General features: G+C 47.2%; 1 protein-coding gene across 1 annotated transcript; it reads right to left on the reverse strand.

Moving 5' to 3' along the window:
• Positions 1–337: 337 nt before the first annotated feature.
• LOC120843931 lies at positions 338–8,982 on the reverse strand. The gene is made up of 4 exons (XM_040215416.1): positions 8,939–8,982; positions 6,931–7,152; positions 5,264–5,349; positions 338–434 (listed from the first exon to the last, which is right to left on the reverse strand). The coding sequence occupies exons 1-4, from the start codon at positions 8,966–8,968 to the stop codon at positions 338–340; spliced, it is 435 nt and encodes a 144-aa protein (XP_040071350.1). The 5' UTR covers positions 8,969–8,982.
• Between the last annotated feature and the right edge of the window lie 13,048 nt (positions 8,983–22,030).

Raw genomic sequence — 22,030 nt, forward strand, 5'->3', positions numbered from 1 at the left:
ACAGGGCAGTGTTTTGAGTCCTCTGCTTTTTAACATCGTAATGGCTGGACTACCGACTGCTCTTCCTGTGGGTGGCCCTTATCCCATACACTGTGCCATATACGCGGATGACGTCGCGCTATGGTGCGCTGGGCCTACCCGACTGTCCACTACCGTCCGCACAGTGCTACAACGAGCTCTAGATCGCACGGCCTCCTTCCTCCACCATGCCGGTCTGACACTCTCCACATCTAAGACACAAGCTCTCACCTATCGCCCTAAAGGCAGAGTGAAAGGAAAATACTCTGCACTTAAAATTGGAGGCAATGCCATTCGACGTGAACCACAAGTTCGATACTTAGGCGTAATCATTGACGACCGCGTCACTTGGCGCCCCGCGGTAAAAGGTGTCCTCATTGAGTCCCATAAGCTCCTCGGCGCTCTCCATCGAATATCTGGAAAAAACTGGGGTGCCAGACAGATGACAATGACGACACTCTACCGAGGACTAATAATAAGTCGTATGCTCTACGCCTTGCCATTCTTAAATATAAATCATACGCAGTGGAAATATTTAGAAACCTTTCACAGGAAGGCCCTCCGTTTCTGCCTTGGGCTACCTAAATCCGCACAGAACATTCCAACTTTGACCGAGGCGGGAGATTCTCCACTGCAGCTCCAAGCACAGGAGAAAACATTAAGATATGTCAGCCGTCTATCAGATGCTCCATCCTCGGACCCACTTCTTCAACGCCTCATAACACGACACCACTCTCAGGTTGGAAAGGCTGTAAAAACATTCCGCGATACTATCGGCTACCCAACGGATGTATGCCCGATACCTCCCCCTTATCGGGACGACTGTCAACTCCACGTCTCAACAGAGATAGCCGACCTCCCCCGACGCAAGCACGTTTCTGAAGTGGTAGCGCGGAGCATCGCCGTTGAGACAATAGAAAATACCTACTCCGGCATGACGCACATTTATACCGATGGAAGCATAAAAGACAGCTCGTGCACTGCAGCCTATGTCTCGCCTGAAGATAGACACCACGGTAAAGGGCGAATTGATATCTGCGTTGATTCCACCACCGCAGAGCTTGCTGCCATTTGGTTAGCAATTACCCAAACCCTACGACAAACCAACCTGACCAACATCGCCATCTTCTCGGACTCTCGAGACGCCTTACAGCAACTAACACGCCTGGAAAAAGCGTGCCCACTAGCAAGATCCATCGCAAATTTGACCAGGCGCGCTGCGAAACAGGAAACAACCATCTGGTTTCAATGGATCCCATCACATGTAGGTATACCCGGAAATGAAAGAGCAGATTCGCTGGCAGCAGAGGCCCACTCAGACCAAAGTCCCACTATCTTTGTCCACCCGTACAACGCAGCGAAATCTCTTATAACAACGGCAATAGAAAGCATGCACCCGTATATTGAAACCAATTCAACACCCATTCCAGCATTGATTCCGCGAAAAAAGTTCTCCAGGCCTCAATAATCACTCCTACACAGGTTGCGAGCCGCCTGCGCTTCAACCAACAAGAGACTTCACCTTATCAAGCGCATTAAGTCTCCCAACCGCACCACATGCAACATCATCGAAGACAGAAACCACATTATTTGGGAGTGTCAGTCGCTAGAAACAGAGCAAACCACACTAACGCAAACACTGAAGGCTCTCCATGTTTCGCCGGGGGATTCCAACGCTCTCCTCTTCCCATCAGGATCCCGGACGAGAAGAACAAATATACTGAAAGCACTAATTGACTTTTTAGAAACAACAAACCTGTCATCAAGACTGTGAACTAGCATACAACATGCCTTCATCCTATGGCCGCCGATGGGTCGAAGCGGCGGGTGCTTCGTTCCGTCGCCCTAGTCGTGGCGGGGGCGCTCGTGCCCCTGTGGCGCTTCGGCTTCTTGAAGTCGGCACCCAGCAGGGGAGCGCGTGCTCCGGCTGCGTTTGGGGCGGCGGTGGGATGTGGCCTGTCCTTCCATCGCATCGGCGGCTATACCCTTCATTTCTGTAAATACGCCCATCCCCATTGTCGCCTCCTACCCTATCCTCTTTTTCTCCCGATCCCCGCAAGACGACGAACCAGACCCCCCATGGGTGACTAACAATGCGTCTTGCATCCCTCTTTCTATATTATTTATTCTTTAAATTTTATAATAAAAGCAATATTTACACACTTGTCGCGTGCGACCAAATAACCATTCAAGCGCCTGTTCATTATTGTCAGCGTGTATATAAAAAATATGTAATATCAATGCCCCTCTTTAAGAAGGAAAAGCAGTTTGCTGAAAAAAAGTGAGGAAAACGGACTGAGTTTACATGAAGCGAAGACAATTTTTTACAGAACACAAACACCAATTGGCGATAGTCACTTTTATTAATTAACGCTAGTATATTTAGGATGCACTTGTAAAACAACATGTTGTTGTGCTATAAATAGTCCAGTTCACGAGCAACGCAATATTGACACTTTTTGGCAACGGCATCGGCTTGCCTGTGGAGGCGATCGAGCGCGGGGGCGAGCTGAACTTTGTACCGCAGCGGTCGGATGCAGCCGAGAAGTTCAACAGCGTGGTAAGTCGAGACGGACAGAACGAAAACTGAAGCCAAAGCGAGTGGGCGGTGAATCCGAGACGGTGGCCCTTCTGTTTGAACGAGTGTGTGAGGTTGGGTTTTGTTCAAGACTGATCGATACCTCTGATGCCAAGAAGAATGTGCACAGAAGGCAGCGAAAGCAGTCACTTAATGTCTCTGAAGACTTTTAGTTTCTCCACTTTGTCGCACCGCGCTTAATGCAAAGATTGTACAACCTTCGGGAATATGAAAAAGCGATTTGAAGATTTTATCTTAGGTGGCTACGATAGATTTGTTTTGGCTAGGCACACATTGCTTTGGTTTGGGAGTAAATAAAGGTTTGTTCTTTTTTCTCCTTCAAAATAAAGCGCGTCCGGCCAAGCCGGGCTTGGCACCGCTGCATAAACAGCATCGGCGAATGTGTCTTTCATAATGCCGGAGACTGTACATCTCGTGCTAATGTCCCCTTAGTTTCCTCGCCCGGCTCGCGAACTGGGCACCACACATGTGAGGAGCGTAATCCCGTGCGGCACCTACTGAGGTCCACTCTTCTTTTTTGTGCTTCCTGACTATATCTATTTCTTTCTCCGGCAAGTTGAAAAGCTGAACGCTTGTTGTCATTGTTTTAATTTTTTTTTAACGAAGTCCTTTGACATCCACATCAAGAAGCCGTCCTGCGAACGAAAATTGTGTACTGTGGCGAAATGCTTCAAGCCTTACAACCTGTGTATAACACGAACAGGTATATGACCCCGGTCTGGCTACATAAAGGGCTCGTTCTGTTTTCTCCGCACTTTGTGCCCTGGCTTTAGACATCGGATAATGGAACATCCGCTGCACCGCTAACTCTCAAATAAAGAATGTCAGGTGCCATGATTAAAAAATTAAGAAAATGAAATATTTAGCCAAGCATGAGTGTTCTCAATCGAAATAAATTTACCCGCTGCATTTGAACACACAAATAAGCAGTATAGTCTTTGCAGCAAAGCCGACCTGCGGAAACCGTGTTTGGCCGCTCAGAGAACGTGAGAGCGATTTCGATCACTTCTTGAGAAGATACAACAAGAAAAAGGGGAAGTCGCATCAAGCCAATTGAAAGTTCATAAGATCGGCAGCAATAATAAAAAAAATTTGAACGAAATAATAAATGGCCTTTTTCGATAAAGTGGGTTCAAAATATCAAATAATTTCATTTTCGACGATATTTCAAATTTTATATAAACAATTCAGTGAAAATAAAATGAAATAAACTTATGCCCGTCGATAGCTCATGTATAGAGCTACACCCGCATAGTATTTAATAAGTGACAAACTTACTAACTCATGAGTTACAATGCTTCCCGTATCCGTACCTGCATACAGAAGTGGGTAGAAAAATCACAGAGTAAAGAAGAGATTTTCACCCTTCTCCACTCAATCATGTTTTGTAAAGCGAAATATTAAAAAAAAAATTTCGAAAGCGGTTTTGTTTTTTCCAGGAATGGGGCAATTACATATATTAAAAAAGAATCAAAAGACCCACCCCGACAAGCGTTTTCGATTTCAAATGTAACCACCCTTCAAACTTTCTGGGGGGGGGGGGGGGGGTGCGAAGATAACGTCAGGCTCCACCCACAACTAATCCCCCATGTCGTCTGCTTCCTTGTTTTTCCGCGAAGATGGCTCGTGAACAACACCGCCAGCACACTCCGTCATCTGAACGACATGGCGACCGGGCTCATGGTGAACCGGGCCATTAAGGACGTCGGCGTAGCAGGAGCGGCCCAGGGGATCGTAGACCGTTGCCACCCCCAGCAGAACGGCCCCGCGGACAAGGCCCCTGCAAGCGATGCAGCAGCCGGCAACAACGGACCATCGCCACTTGGACCGTACTCGAGGGGCACACGTCTGTAGGCTGGGTGTTCAAGCTACGCTTGAGGGACCAGCCTCAACCAGAGCTGGGCGGCGCACCGCCCTCCATTCCCGAGCCTTTCCGCGGACGAACCTTAGAGGATCGTCACCCCGCAGAGCCGGTTGCACTCTACACCTCAGAAGAGCTGCGCCTCCTCTGTCCGCACTGTGGGGTCCCTGAGATCCGTCCCGCGGCCCACGAACGCGGGCATCTTAATGGCGAGAGGTCGGACGCCACACACATCGCGCGCATCAACCATCTCGGCGAGCGCGACCTCGAACGGGCCGTTGCGCTCCGCCAGCGGCGCCGACCGGACCTGCTACGCCGGTCCGCCCAGCAGGACCTTCCTCCCCCTGACGCCCACAACGACGACCCTGTCATGGACATGCCAGAGGAAGTCTGAGGGATGGGGGAGGGGGGCAAGTGTGGGCACCTTGATGGTTCCCCAGCCCAGTTGCCCGACTACAGGGCACAGGGTAGAACTTCTCCCGCGTGGCGACGACGTCATGCCGGCCACGCGCACACCACACGTGCCGCCTAGATAAGGCGGATGAGAGGCTACGCACGAGGAGTCGCTGGCGGGACTCATGCGCCACAGGTGCTCTCTGGTTTTCTGTTATTATTCTTCATTGTACCGTCAATGTCCAATTAAATGTAGATTCTTGTTGTTGAAACCGTTGGCTTCGCGCTATTCCTCCGGGTCAAGAATGAAGCAAGACAACCGATCACAAAATATAAAACTTACTTCGTAAAATTTTGATGACGAGACAGATGCTGCTGTTGAACACCCAAACTTCAATGCCATCAAAGAAATTTCTTCGACACTCATTTCAGGAATCTGGCCTTGGTTTTTCAGGAACTGGTTTATGATATCCTTTGCCTGGAGGGTACAGAAATAAAATAAGTTCTGCTCTTTACATTACACAAACAAAATATTTTCACTTGCACATTTTGTAGATGCTGCATAATTTATACAGCTTGGAAAAAAGTAACTATAGTCCCTTAGAGATTTAATTGGCAGGGCTCGGTTTAATATGTACACACTTTTTGCCTCGTGATTGATTCTTCGGCCTTCTTATTGAGCAATGCCACAATCCGATCGATTGACTGCTGGAGAGCTAATGAGATGCTCGGGAGTGGCCACACCCCGCGTTCCTTAGGCTGCCAGACACCATAGGTATATTTACTAGAAGCAGCAGTAGTTTTAGGATATATATCCCTACCCCAAATAAAAAAGAATATATTTTCGCTGTCTGGATTGTGCGACAAACAATTGGATTCCATCTTAATTTCAGGTTTTCTGCCTGGATTTAAGGTTTCCACTAAAATGGTTCAGTTAGATTACTTTTTAGATAATCCGAATAGCGAAAAGGGTTTTAGTGTATATTCTTAAAACGATTACTTATGCAACGAGAAGTGAGGAACAACGGGGATTACTATTCTTATAATACAGGATGTGCGCCCCACTTCCGGCCACCATGGAAGGGAGATAAAAATAGTCTTGGTTCTCCTATGTTTACCATTGTGTTTGAATGGTTGTTGCGTCGACTCTTGGTACACTAGCGAAAAATTGCGTGAGAGCTACGTTAGAGCTGCCTCAGTATCGTGCTTTTAAGTTGCCGATGCGTACCGGCACGAAGAAAATGTCACGAGTGAAATTATTTCGATTATCTTGAGACGAAGTACGCCACCGACGCCGCCGAGCGTTGTGGACTCCAGGACGACGGCATTGGCGGGCCGTGCTAGTATGCTCCCGACTTATAACGCAACGCGAAAACGGGAGGATCCGGCGACGCCGCCGCGGCGCCTCAATTGGCCTTCTCCGTACGGCGATGGGCTATTACGGCATTACAAACGCAATGTGCACTGCGCTCTAGGGAACGAACCTTGAATACCAAAGCAAGTATGTCAAAACACTAGGATTGTGCGTCACAAAGATTCTCGTCACGCTAAGGGTAGCGTAATATAAACTTTCGGAAGATTGTCCGGCTTGGTGGCCCCTGCAGAGAAGCTCGGCGCGTATGTTCGGCACCTAGGGGAGGTGTGTGCTCACCCCTGATGCCTTGCTGTTCATAAAGCAGCTGGACGCGTTTAGGGATTTGCTGGTTTTAAGTCGCTCTCAGCCTGCACCGGGCTATTTGAATAGGTAATCCTGTAGATGCGCCCACAATATCTTCGGCAAATTTTATCTTTTTTTTTTATTAACGAGTGCTCCTTTTTTAACCCAAGGAATCAGGAAGGCATGTCGATTCCGTATAAGTAAATTTCCAGACGTACCGCAGTTAGTCCTTGACTGTGAGACCTCTAAAGCATGCGCCACTCACTGATGGTCCTCAAAACAAGCAAAAACAATAGCCAACCGGAAGTAACATACTCCCCGCTGAAGTTCGGCCATTACTTAATTTTGTTCCCCTCCGCACACCCAGTATTGCAACGCTACACGATAACACAGAATGCTCACCTGTATTGCTAAAACAAGGTTGGTCCCACATTTCCGAGCTTCAGCACGTTCCTTTGGACAATCAACACCAGCCACCAGGAGCGAGCATTCAAACGCACTTGGAAACCAGGAACATTGCCTTGGAGTGAAGTCCTTACACCACTCGGTGCTCACACAGTGTGGAATTTGTTCAAAACTGCTGGCGGCGAAATATTCAATAGCCCTGGCAAAAGTCCAAAGTACCTGAAGTTTTGGAAATGTACAAAATGGAGATAAACTCACCGTCAGCAAAATACAAGCGCCATCATTCCGGGTAAATATATATATGGTATTCCTCACGCACGCTAACCAAACAATCTAAATCAATTAAGAATATGAAATAAGCGTGCTGAGTTGGGAGGTAATCATGTCGAACTAACAAATGTTATTTCCTCTTTCAGTACTGAACGGTAATCAGAGTGAATCGGTGAATAGGAGAGCGTAATGTTCGGCGGGAAATGGGTAATTTTTCAAAAGTGTACTCTATTGCCTGTCCGCCGTTGCTTGGGCAGGTACTCCGAGCATGTATTGGACACGAGTGTTGCGTCAGCGTTCGGCGTGAACTCGGCTCGGCTTGTATTGACCACGAAAGCTGCGTCAGTATTCGGGGAGGACTCGGATCCAATCACACGCTTCCTGTCCAAGCAATGGCGACCGCCAATGTTGCTTGATGGACTTTTGAAAGTGGTCTATTTTGCATGCTGAGTCTAATTTGCATTGTCATTCCCAAATGTCGCTTTTTTATTTTTTTATTGTTGTGTTCGAGGCTGTTGTTACTAAATATTTGTTGCAAAAGATGAGAAGAGTATGCTGGCTATGTGTGACCTTTTTTTTTCTTTTTGTCAAAAGGCACAACGCTCTGCGTATGGTAACATTTACACATTTGTTAAGCCAAAAAATACAATAAAGGTATATTTAAATATATTGTACTTATTTTCGGGACTACGGACCGCAGGCTTTATACATGTTTAAACATTAAAGTTTTGCGCGGTATAGGCTATCCACAAGTGCATACTATAAAAATGGGTTTGCTTCTTCTCGGTCATTCATTAAGACAGGAAGTGACGAACTTTGTGACAGACAAATTATGTTCATGACGATTTCTCGGTGATACAAGCTAATTTGTTCGCTAATAAAGAGAGAGTTTTTTTTTTTCAAATTGTTGTGTGAGTTTTCTTATGGGTGCCGAATATGTACCAGGTACGGAATATGCACCAAGGGCGAAGTATGCATCAGATGCGGGCTATTCACTTAGTGCATACTATCTAAAGAAAACGTTTCTATTTAGCCGAAATTATCCCTGCTGATTATACTCTTGGTACGGAGAAAAATATGATAATCCAAGATATTTGCAACGATTGAAATCTATCGGGTGATTTACAAACAACTGAAAATAACTAAAAAAAAGAACTACCTAAGAAGAGAAGTTATTCCATCAGAATAAAGCTATCGAAAACCGCCGACGTCAGGTTTGATAAAATGAAAAAATTGCCCCTATTGTAGAACTGACCACTTCAAACTCAAGGAATGGGATATATGGTACTTGAACTGGAATTATGAAGTCTGTACACAATCGTGCATTCAACTAATAATACACATGCACTCAGAAATTATAAGAACGTACGCAATTAGAGATTACGCGATTGAGACGTCTGGCCGTCATGCACGCTGGTACGCTATCATTTTGTGCCACGATCACGAGAGGTGTGTACTTGGCTAAGTGTATACTTGCAGTCATATCCTGGGTATCTGCGACCTCTTTAAAGGCTAGAGCCCAGAAAAAGTCTCCGAGGAGAATTGCCAGCTTGTGTCCGAGTTCCCAGTCCTTTGCTTTGTCGGTGTGTTTCGTCTGCATCCCCGAACAATGAAGCAACTGCATCACGTGCTGCATCTCGGCGACTTTCACGACGCGCTCGTGGTTCGCTCTCACCAACTTGGAATCTCCGGTGCGCCGGAACCCCGTCCGTTTCAACCGGCTAAACAAACTCACCAGCGTGCCCGTAGCTCTGTATCCAGTCATACGCTCAGAAAGCACATCTCTAAAAGAAAAAGAAAAATAACGAACGTATGTAGGAACATGCTTTACTAATTATAAGTAGTGGAAGCACAAAATTAATAAATGAGCCAGCCAGAAGGAATCAGCGGTGGTGCCCAAAGTAAACAAATATATATATATATATATATAATAGCGGGTGTTTTTGCGAAGACTTTCAAAAATCCTAAAAATTAGGGCGTTTCAAAAAAAAAAAGTGTCTTCGGGAACAGGGTACCATCTACGGCGGACGTCAGGAATTGGCAAGAGCATACTAACTAGCCAGCTAATTAATTGAAGTTTTGTTAATTAACTTTTTTAATTAGTGGAAGTAGACATATGGTTCCGACTAGAACGTTTCTGAGCGTTATCGAAAACCCTTAGTTGTGTCATTTTTAGAAAGACTTTGAGCGCGTGAGAAGAGTAGTAGCGCACTAAACTTACCACTCGTGGAGGAGGTACAATGCTAGCGGTTGCGGTAAGGCGCCCGCGCGATATTTCCCTTTCTTATCTAGCCCCAGACGCTCGCAGAGGTCAAAATTCTGCTCAGATAAGCGTCTATGCGAAGTCCCGTTCAAAACTATCATAGCACGAGATTCGAGTCCTAATACCCACCATACAAACAATATATTACAATTTCTGTTCGTAGTCCTTAACAGACGTCTATAATGCCTAACTGTAAATAAAAAATGAAAGAAATGATAGGTGGGTTTTTCTAGAAAATTGAATTCAAACTTGCAAATCTTTCTAAATATTTGTTTTTGAGGCAAATGTTCTGCATTATATGTATAGCGCGAAGTATTCAATTTATACTCGAAGGGAAGAATTTAGTTAGAGTTTTATGGTGATGTAAAGATTATAAAATATATTGATTAGGTCACACAGCACAGCTTGCTGAACTTCGTCAAATATTGTCGCAGATAGGCGGTTTGACAATTAGAAAAAAAACATTAAACACATTACGACCTAGACGCTTTATTAGCATAATTCGCCGTTGGCATCTTCTTTTATTAAAGAAATTTACAGGTAGTCACTATCAATTTCAGATGCGTTAATTTTGAGTTAGTGTATTTTTGTGAGTCACTTGTATTACTGGGCGACAAGTGAACAAAAAACAAAACGTAAGCTTTTATAGCAGCCATACAAACAAAATATTATATCTTTTTGTATATTTTACGCTATAAAGCACTGCAATTGGTAGCTAGAGAAAAACAATTAGCCAAAAGAAAAGTTGGGCTTTTCAGAAAATCGACCTCCCATTCGCAAATTTTTTAAAAAGTCCTTGCTTTACGAATCCACATTGTCCTTTCTCTTTAACACACGACATCACATTTGTTATCATTAGAAAGAGTATACTCTAAACTTTCTGAAAATACTCAGTATGTTAAGACACCTCATATACACCAACTCATCTCTGTGACGTCATGGCGCGGTGGTGACCTGTCGGTCGCACTTCCGGTCTGGGGCTGTGGGCAGATGTCCCCATGCCAGACGTGCATTCCTGCGTTGGAGCCAGACAAAAACCTGCCTTCTCGTCAAAACGCCGGGACTGGGGCCGTACCAAAAGAGTCGAGAAAGGTTTGAAGGTCAGTTTTCACGGTGCTCGGTTCGTCCGAGAGTCGGGATGTGTGTCGTGAAAAGGAAAAAACAGACGCCCTCGGACAACGATTGCTTAGGCGCGAAGCACTTTGGGTTGAATTCAGAGATACTTGTGGTCGTCAGATTTATTTGTTTTGTTCCAACATGAACGCCAGAAAGCCATCAAGTTGTGCGTACCATCTGCGGACTACGTTCAGTGCGTCTGCAAGTTCAAACGGCCGCCTGACCGTTCGAACTGTCGTCTGCTCTTTCAAACGTTTCTGCTTGTCGTCTGCTCTCTTAGACGACGCCGGCCCGTAGACCAAATGTGGGCCCGGTACTTGCTATAAGAAGTGCAGGCCTCAAAACACTTAAGTTTGAAGGTTGGTAAGCAGGCTCAATGTAAAAAGTAAATAAAGGAGATGTTGATAATTGTTTCCCGCGACCATCACTGACTTGCTATGCCTAACTGACTTGGTCCGATTCTGCTTGCGATTTTCAGTATCGACGTCGACCACCTCAGCTACGGTTCACGCTTTTGGAGCCCGAGTGGCGTCGCGACTGAAAATTGCGAGCGAAATCTCATCATGCGAATCAGGTTTTAGCGCACATACTGCGGCGTCCACGCGGAATGAATCACCACATGTCACATTATTCACGCGAAGTTTCGCGGTGTAGCGAGACTCGGTAATTTCGCTGACGCCGCTCAAGTAGTTAGACATCGCCAGGAAGACGCAGAATCAACAATTCGAACGCAAAAAAGAGCAGGAGGACTCACACTGACGCCGACAACATCGCATTTCAATGGTTTGTTTATGGGCGACGGCGAGCTTCTTGCCCACACCCCCATCGCGCATGCGCGGCGCCGGTGGCGTCCGCTAGGGGCGCTTCGGTTTGTTTGTAAACATGAGTTGGTGTATAGGTCACACGGAAAAGTAGGTAAACTTTTCGAAATATCGTCCAAAAACGTCATATTTACAACTTTCTATAATATATTTTCTTTAAATAATTGCGTTAAAAAGATTTATCAGAAAATAAGTGTGTTCACAGGTATCTATTAAAAAATGAGAGGCGCCAATTTTGAATTAGTGTATTTTTGCGAGTAAGATAATTTCCTGAAAAAAAAAAAAAAAAAAAAAAAAGAGGTTTCAAGCTCTGATAGTTGCCATACGTACAAAATCTTACACTTTTTATTTATAGTGACTTATAAAGCACTGCAATAGCTTGCTTATAGAGAGAAAAAAACAGCCAAATGAAAGTGGTTTTTTTTTTAGCAAATCAACCTCCAATTTCCCAATATTTTAAATAGTCCTTGCTTTACGAGAATACACTGCCTTTTCTCTTTTGCACACAACGTTAAATTTGTTATCAATCGAAAAAGTATACTCATAGCTTTCTTAAAATACTGAATATGTTACGATATCTTAAATAGGTCACAAGGAAGAGCTGGTCAAACTTTGAAAAATATTGTAAAAACGATACACTGTGACAATATTTAAAACAAAAGTGAAGATAAATAATCACAATAAAAATTATGGACCATAAAATAATTTCTATTCTGAGAGTGGCCCGAAAAGTTAGATTGCACTACCAATAAAAGCCAAAGGTTGAAAGGACTGAAACATGACACCTCCGACAGGCGAGAGAAAGGTCAGTTTGCGCTCCGGCTGCTTAAAATGTCCATAACTCAAGAACTGAAACCTCTCGAACATGCCCGTTTGTACTCCCTGTCACAAAAAGATTTTCCTCAAAACATATATTTTTTTTTTGTCAAAATTAAAAGTTCGACCCGAAATTCGTCCCTGAGTTGAGATGAAATCACCCATATGTGTTTTGACTGTGCCACTGTCGGAACGTCGACGGACGTCAGGCCCCTTTCTTAGTTTTCGTTTTAATTCTTTATTGTATTTTCCATGTCAAAATTATTTTTTGTAAGTTCTAGCGTTTAAGTTTCACTTTTTTTCTGTCATTTTTACGTGTGTACTCCCCACATATCTAGCGTTCTTCTGTCTAGCATTGATCGTTCTTGTAAACCGATACAATTCTTTTCTCGGAACTTTACTCTTTTTTCTTGTGCGACTTCTTTCGCCATTAAATTAGATTTTTCATTTTTATCACCCCACGGCTGCTGTGTATGGCCTACTTTTGCCGATATATCAACGGAAGCAGTTGTAAACCTTCGCCACTTATATAGATTTATATAGAGAGAGATAATCTGGCGTGCTTAAATCTTATTTTACGTTTCTACCCTCCCCTGCTTGGGCCTTACCGTGTAAGTTTGCTAAAGTAATTAAGCCCCTCCGTACAACCCATAACTCCAATTCCTCCAGCCTCAGGACAGCCAAGCCATATAAAGGCGAACCTTTTCACTTAAAGCTACATGTTGTCAGTCAATCCACGAAAATGAATCGAAATGAATGAATGGCGGAACTCTAGACCAAGGGCGTCAGAAGCACTCGGAGGGGGACAAACGACACCGGGGGAGAGGGGGTTTTCCTCTCCATATTATTAACTATACTTACTGGCAAAGTGAAAATGACAGGAAGGTTAGAACGTTCTTTACTGCCTTGTTATCTATGCATATATATATATACTATACACACATATAATGCACCATTGTCGTCTGCATTGGTGCGGGCCCAAGGATCCGCCACTGCGGTCACCGCGATCCGGGTGGGTGTTGGCCCCAGCGCCTTCGGCTGCTGCAGAGTCGTCCGCCGGGGCCGTCGTCGTAATACACAAACTCTGCCAGCTTTGTCCAGAGCAGGGAGACGATCGCCTTGTCATGACTGGTGGGCAGAATCCAGTCAACATACGTCGCCGCACGGATCCCGTCGGAGAGTTCCTCCAGTTTCGTTTTGCGCTCGCACTCCCAGACAACATGGGCAGCCGCCGCGGTCCTGCGGAACCAGCGACCCTCCCCCTCCTCGGAGTCGTCACTGAAGAACTTATGGCGCAGCGCCAGGGATAGGACAGTGTTGGTCACCGGGCGCCGGACGAGGGTCTGAGTGCTCCTCGGTAGGTCATTCGGCACCGGAGGAACGGGACGCAACTGCTCGTCCGGACGTTCCACCCGTTCCTCACGGAGGTGCCGTAGGGTTCTCCGCCTTCGCTGTTTAGCAATTTCCTTGACGGTAGACGGGTCAGCCAGGACGGCTGCCTCGCCGGCTGAGTTGTGGAATGCGTTCGGCGCGGATGCCATCTGAAGAACTGCTACTCGCGCCTCGCTGTAGGCCCACTCGTTGCTGTCAATGCCCGCGTGCGCGGGCACCCAGGAAATAGTAGCTTAGATGTTGAGCTTGTTTCGAAGTTCTAGGAATGGTGGCGAGCAACTCGCCGACTATTTCCGTGTATATTGAGGGGTTCGCGTTCGCTCGTCTGTAAGTATTCTACGCGCGGGTCAAGTCGGTGAACAGTAGGAGCCTGTGTGGGATGTCTTTTGGTGCAAAAGTTTGAAGAACCCACTGGGATGCTCGGAGGAGTGCCATGAGTTCCGCTTGCGTAGCGTAGTCTTCAGTGGTCGAAAGTGCAGCCGCGTTCGGAATGCCTTAGGTGGTTTTGACCCACGCGACCCCCTGGACGTGCTTGGAAGTTCTGTCCTCTCCTTCGCCTTTGTTCCCAGCAGTCGACAGGAGCCTCAATCGTTCCACCTCCAGCGCCAGCTTCTTACTTCCGATAACTCTTCCCCGTCTCGTGCACCTCGAGAGCGCGTGCGCAATTAGAGCACTGCGGAAGGCATGGAGTGCGTGGTGGAGGCTCGGCGTTCAACAAACAAGCCATGTCGTTCCCATTTTCTTGGTGACTATGGAAATTTCCCAATAGGTAAAGTGACCCTATTGAAAAAACCAGCTTAAGCTGGTCCCAGCTTCAAGCTGGGTTATTGCCCCAGCCTGCCCAGCTTGGCATGCTGGTCATGCTGGTTAATCTGGTCCCAGCTTCAAGCTGGGTTATTGCTCCAGCATGCCCAGTTTGGCATGCTGGTCATGCTGGTTGATCTGGTCCCAGCTTCAAGCTGGGTTATTGCCCCAGCATGCCCAGTTTGGCATGCTGGACATGCTAGTTATACTGCTCATGCTGGTGGACTTCCCAACCAGTTTACCTTTTTTTAAATTAATACACAGGATAAACAAGCAAAGCTCTTCAGAAAAGCCAACTCGGCATCCAATTTATTATTTTCGTACTTGCGGCCGCCTCACATGAACTCAGATGCTACATATCCTCGGCGCTGACACAGTATACTAACCGGCGCACAGACAGTGGCTCTCGGTGCAAAGCCAACAATGTTAATAAAACCATATTGTTTATCTTTCAACACGAAAAATACTAAACACACGCCAAAAACAGGCAATAGCTAAAGAAAAAACTACTCGGATGAGAGAAGCGAACCTGGGTCCCGCCAGTGATGGGGCGAAGTGGCAACTTGCGTGGTCAGCAGAGGCGGGGAAATCCGTGTGGCTTGGATAGCATTGGCGATACTCCTCGGCACCACCGTCATTCACGAGCACAAACACGTTCAAAGACACGAAGTGACGCCTCAGTCGGGGCGTGCGACATCTTCCCCCACCGAACGGAGTGCCGCTCGCTGTCTCCTCAGAACCCGCTTCGCTTGCATCGTCGTTCAACTAGTCTCCAGACAACGCGGACACAGCCGTCCCTTCGAAAGTTTGCCTAAGATAGCCAAACGCGTCCTAAAATTCTCCGTTCCTACCACTCTCTCTCTCTCTTTTCTCACACACAAAGGTAGCTTGCAGTGCGCCTGACGCGCCCTGTCGTCTACCAAAAACGAGAGGACAAAGAACAGGACGTGGCCTCGCTCCATCTTAAGCCGACCTTGGCTCACGCGCTCCCAGCAATGCCAGCTCGGCTATCTCTAGCCGACCTTGGCGTCCGCGCTACCAGCATGACCAGCTTGACCACCACGATTATTACTTCGACCAGATTCACCAGCTTGTCTCCCAGCATGACCACCTTGTCTCCCAGCTTGACCACATTGGCTCCATGGAAAACCAGTTTGACCAGTTAGGACAAGACTGGCTCCCAGCTACACCAGATTGAATCTAAAACCAGATTCTAGTTAGACCATGCTGGTTTTTACTTAAACCAGACTGACCAGCTTAAATTCTACCTTGCCCAGCTTAAACCAGCTTGATTTCCAGTTAAACCAGTTTGATTACCGCATTAACCAGATTGACCAGCTTAGTTACCACCTTGGACAGTTTGATTTTCATGCTGCTTTTTCCAATAGGGGAGGAAAGGCATTCTCCCTCTCCCCCACCGTCCTCCCCCCCCCTCGTCTCCCACCTCCCGCTATGACCCTGTACGTAAAGGTACAGTCACGATCAGAAGTAATGGGAACACGGGAGCGATGGCCCAACTGCATTACAGCGCGATCTAGCCGCGCTCGTGGGAACTGATAGGAGACTACGCGCATGCGTGCATGCCGGCGCCGATGGCCCCTCTGCTCCTCTTGATCTATTTCTTTTACCGGCGATTCGAATCGTTCTTTACCGCTTCTGAGACGCAACGCTATGCCCCCGATGGCGCTGATAGCAGAGAGTATGCACGCTTACCGCGTCCTTTATTCTCTATATTATCTCTTTATTGTGCTCTTTAATATCTTATCTTGAGGAAAATGAAATAAAAACGCTGTTTGTTGCTTGGAATTTATGGCCTTTGTCAACTTTGCGTGTCATTTTCTGCAGCTGGCGGTGCTATCCACTCGAGAACAATTTAGAGACCTTTTTTACGTAGCGATGCGTCACGCCATTAGCGTTTGCCACGTCATTGAACCAGCACCGAACCGCTTCAGATGACCCTGATAGTGCACCCGTTTCCTTAGTTGGCGCTCGCGGGGAGCGTGCTCGTAACGCTGTCGAACGCTATCACCGTCATCACGGTTGCAGTGCTGTGTCTGAGAAGCAGCGAACGGTTATCTGCACCGCCGGTAAAAGAAATAGATAGAGCGGTACAGAAGGACTGTGGGCGCCGGCATGAACGCATGCGCTTATTCTACTATCAGCTCCTACGAGCGCGGTTAGATCGCGCTGCGACGCAGTTCAGCTACCGCTCCCGTGTTCCAATTACTTCTGATCATGACTGTACGTAAACCTTTTACTGCTTTCGTAATAATTCATTACCCACGGAGCTATGCAGGCACCCTACACGGTGCAGTCACCGGGCGCTCGTAACGGCTGCCAGCCACAAAATGCTCGTGCTAAAATAAATACAGCAATGAACATGCCCTGAGACGATTTTACTATTCGCGGCGAGAAGTTTGGGTATCGCAGCCTGGTGGAAATGTTTCCACAACCCAGAGTGAGGATACCTCAACTTCCTCTGATGATGCAAGCACGTGCAATGCCAAGCTCTTATGCAATACTAAGGGGCATCTAACACGCTGAAAAAAGATATTCCTTTTATGCTAGGCGTTAAAATGTATCAGGACATCACCGAAAAATTATTTCACTTTATGGTACGTTTACACCTGAAAAGAAATCCGCTGCCGCGGGAGCGGATCCGCTCCCGGCGGCGGCGGCGACGAGCTGGTTGTGTTTACATCTATTTCCTTCGAGCAGTGGCGGCAGCGGTTCCCGTAACGTCTCGTCAAATATGACGAGAAGGCGCGAGAGTTCCCGCCTCGGCTCTCTCTCTCCCGGGCGTTGCTGCTCCCGGAAGAACGCGTACTCGTGACGTAGGCAGCGTCGCGCTGCGCAAGAATGTCACATCCGGTCAGCGAAACGCCTCGTTCGGCAGCAGAAATAGATCCCGGACCTATACGGCTCGCCGCCGCGTTTTCCGCCCAGCGTTTCGCCTCAGCGGCAAAAGCTGGGCGGATCCGCTGGCGGATCCGCAAGTGTAAACGTACCATTAGAGTTGCGTAGTTTTTTTTTATTTTTCAATAAAAAATAGAATAGGCCCTTTTCGGATTTCAGTCTGGCCACTTTGATCACTATCATCATCCGGAAAAATGGCATATGTGCAATACTAATGGCGATCTTCTGTTTACTGATGAAGTAAGAAGTTGAAGATGCTTCTAAGCAGATGATTCGAGGAATATATATTCTAGACGTTAGCGCGACGTGAAGCAGGAATCGGGCGCAAGATCTGCGTAAGCATCCATTTCTAACTCGGGGCCCATCAATCTGTTAGTACATACACCCATTTTCAAAGCCACTGGATGTATAGAACTTTATCCGGGCGTTTATGTGAGTTGTCGCTTCGTTCTGACTGTTTGCATCCTTTTCGCCATCGACACTGAAAGAGATTGAAAAAGAACTGAACACTGAAGGCGCACGTTCTAGTTTACCGTTGACTTCTGAAGGTGACGGTGCCGTATAAAATACAGCAGACCACAGGCTCATTGACGCCATCACTACGGTAAACGTTAAACTGCCATTCGAGTCACCAGAGGGCACTGAATTCCGCGCGCCGCTTTCGAATCTGGAGGATCGTTTTTTTTCGGGGTCTCCCTCTAAACGTCGCGACGTGCTGGACACCGTGGTTTTTTTACACGAAAATAGCGCACACCGTTGCCAAGATGTCCAAGGGGAGGAGCCGCAAGGTTGCGAAGCCAGCGAACCCCCTCATCGGCTGTGACAAATGCGGGAGATGGGCATACGTTTCCGAGAGCGATTTCAAAAACACTCAAGAGCCTGAAAATGCTCACTTCGTCTGCAGAATATGCAAGATGCTTGACGAGGTGGACACGACACGCAGAAACAAGAGTGAGGAACTGAAAACGACCATGACGGACATAATTAAAAGGTGGGAAGACACCAACAAAGCAGGTGCCGTGGATCAGAACGACATGATACATGCACTCCTAGACCAGGTGGATAAATTAGAGCATTGTGTCGAAGAGCTTGTGAAGCGAATGTCGTCCAGTTGAACGGACAACGTAACTCTGGACACAACAATGGAGGATTCTCCAGAGTATAGTGCGTGACGTGAGCAAGAAAATGAGAAAACGCCTAACCAGATTGACTATCAGCGACATGGGCCTGTGATGTCCCAAAGTGGTACCCTGTTTCCTGAGACCTACGACAGCGGAGCAGGACCACACCTTCAACATGAAAATGACATAATGCAGGTACAAACAGAGCAGCAAGTGGCAACCACATCAGTAAACGACTTGCCCAGTGAGGTGGAAGACAATAGCAACGCTACCACCATGAATGTGACTCGCATAAACCAAAGGCACATCGATGAACTCATCCGACCTCCTCAAGGAGTGACACGAGAAGTGATTGTTGCAGGTGATAATAATGTTGCTCGGTTTGCACGCACTCTCGTAGATCGAGTAGGGGACCATCGCCGAATGGAAATCCTATATAACAGAGGTGGAACAATCGCAGATGTACAGCACCTAATAGGCGAATATGAAGAGAAAGCAAGGAAAGTACCCCGAATGTATATATTGGATGTGGGTGTAAATGACATCTTGCACGGCGAACAACCTGCGGTGATTGTAGAGCAACTGAGGCTGAAATGGACAGATCACAAAGACGCATTGGCCATATGCTCAATACCAGGGATTGAGGGCAGAGGCAAAGGAATTCAAGCAGCAACCATGCTTCTGAATGCCCAACTAAAGAAGTTCTGTAAGGACCTCAAGGCACGATTTATAGACCTGAGCCGAGATCTCAAAGCTGAAGATGCAATGGAAAGAGGCAGGCTACACTATAAGAAAGATGGGGTGCGAAACGTGATCAACAGGCTAGGATCCGTGGCCAGCCTTTTTTTAGGCTTACAGTGGCGAAGAGATTCACCAACCTCGAAGATCGGTCAGCAGAGAAGTCCACTGGTAGAGCACAGGAACGAACCAGTGCAGGGACGGAATACAACAACAATGTATGGCAAACCTCAAGCTTATTGCCCAGCCGAAAAGCACCGCACGATGCATCAGGCAATGGGGTGCCTGCATGCACAACACACGGACGACACCGTGAAGTGCTAGCTAGAAAGCCTTGCGATCACTATTCAGGCGAAGAGCAACTCACGGAATACCAGAGAAGTTTTCCGCCATTGGGCCCAGTTCGCGAATTAGAAAGACGGGCGCCACGACCCCAAGACATAGTACATTGCGTAGACTCGAACATGCAACTTCCACCATCGCAAAACAGTCATGTAGCAGTAGCACTTGGGCGGGCTCCACATATGGACCCTCTACAACTTTAGAGGCAAACAAACACTGTCAGACGGGGGACTCCCAGGGTACTCCCCCCAATCCTGGACCCCCCCACCGTCAACACGTCTCTCCCAAATGTATACACCGGTGCTGCCTCAACCCCAAGACCTGCGTGCAATCGTGGCCGAGATGGTGAGCCAACAACTGGGTTACCACTACCAGTGGCACAAGATATTGGGGAGGAGGACAGACCGTGACGCCCCAAGCGGTTAACTTTAGAACTACACTGATGGGGACAACAAATGTAATGACTTAGCGCTCGGCCGACATAGCCGAACTCGGCGTCAGAGTTCGGCTAAAGGTCGTGTTCTCCGGCGAGGGGGAGGATGGGCTCTTTTGTTTCCACTACGGCCTGCATGAACAATGCAGCATGCACGGTCCCAGCTGAGCACAAAAGCCGAAGTGGGTCAAGCTCGCATTCTCTGAGGATAGATCCGGCACCTAACATCGCTTCGTCGATTGTTAGTATTTTTTACATTAAACTGTGCCCCGCGCTCTATTGTAGAAGATGACATGGACATGCCCATAAGGCCTGTCGGCATGTGCACAGGCCTTGTGTTGAGTAAACACCGAGCGTGGGGAAAACAAACGGGTCAGAGCGCCCCCTATGGTTTGATCTCCTGCCCAATAGGGCCGCTTTCGGGGAGGGAGGTCGGAGATAAGAGGGGGAGGAACAAAAGTAGGTGTGGCAAAAAAAAGACGAAGACGACGTAGACGCAGCAGACGACTGACAGATGTGGTAGGATTTCTCAACCTTCAAGGAGCGAGACGGGAACACAAATGGGAAGAGCTATATAGGGAGTTGGAGGCGGAAGGAATGACGCTTTTTGGAGTGGCAGAGACGCACCTATATGATATTGAAGAAGCTCCAACCGATGCAAATTGGTGTCGGGCTGCGTCGAAATGGGGGAGTTGGCGTGATGTGGGAATATTGGATAAAAATTAATAGAAAAAAAGTGATCGTCCAAAGGCCGCCGATCAGTGCCTCGTACAGCTTATTTACCTTTTTACATCCAACAGGCACCACAGCCAAAGCTATACCGGCGCGAGCGCGAGTGCACCGGGTGGGTCTATGCGCTCGCGCCGGTATAGCTTTGGCTGTGGTGCCTGTTGGATGTAAAAAGCTAAATAAGCTGTACGAGGCACTGATCGGCGGCCTTTGGACGATAACTTTTTTTCTATTAATTTTTATCCAATATTTTTATTCTCAATTTGTCTCCCACGGTCCGGAGTTATTTTCTAAGGGCCTTCAGAATAGTATCGTATAGAGTTCAAAATCATTACCTTTGGTTAATTTTTATTAATTTCGTTTTGGTCTGCTGTGTTTTAATCTTCCTAGTCTAAGAATCTTCTTAAAGCGCCCGGTTAAAAAAAGACCAATTTTTTCTTCTTTTTTCAACTCCAGACACTTCCTTCACCTTCTTCTTTAACGTTGTACATAAAACCGTCAGTTGAGAGTTAGCGCCTGTCCTGCCCACTTCTTCGTCTGTCCTCGTCCTAGCGCTATTTGTAATTTAATTAGCCACGAGACTGTTGGGACCATATTTGGGTAACAAGAGAGATAATCAGGATTCCTATTGCCGCCTGTATAGTATACATGTCGGTGGGAGTTGCGCGCAGAGAGGAGAATCAAAGTTTAATGAGTTGTGTGGAAATTGAAGTCAAGGACTTGGCTGCTACAAAAGACATTCTCATCATGGTGGATTTTAATAGACACCTGCATGAACTGGACGGATGGGAGGACGTAAATTGGCGAGAAATGCTGCGGATGGCAGAAGATAACGCCTTGGAGATACTAAATATCAGGGCCTCATGTGAAGATGAAATGACCGGGACAGCAAAACGTGCATTGATTACGCCTTAGTCTCACAGAATCTGGCCCGTTATCTGGTTCACGCACACATTGATGAAGCTGGAGAACACAATATTGGGAGTGACCACAACCCGATACGGTTAGAATTCTCCAAAGCTACACCAAAAATAATAGGAGAAAAGCCCTCTCCGACAGGCCGTTCCCGGCTATCTTCAACGGCAGTGGAGAAGGTGGTGGAAGAGTTTGAAAACAGCACCAAGAGAAAGAGCGCGGCTGGATACGCGGAATATGTGGCAGAATTAAAGCGAATCATCTGTCAACATTCTAAAAAGGACCGAGGTGGGCGACCACTAAGAAAGCGTTGGTGGGACGCGGAAGTTCAAGCCGCGGTCACATTAAGACAGGAGCTAAACAGGGAGCACCGCATGGTTCTCCATGGCGGCCCGGCAGACGTTGTTGTAATAAGGTGGCA

The sequence above is a fragment of the Ixodes scapularis genome, unplaced genomic scaffold (assembly GCF_016920785.2).
Source record: "Ixodes scapularis isolate PalLabHiFi unplaced genomic scaffold, ASM1692078v2 ptg000045l_1__unscaffolded, whole genome shotgun sequence".
Lineage (NCBI taxonomy): Eukaryota > Metazoa > Arthropoda > Arachnida > Ixodida > Ixodidae > Ixodes > Ixodes scapularis.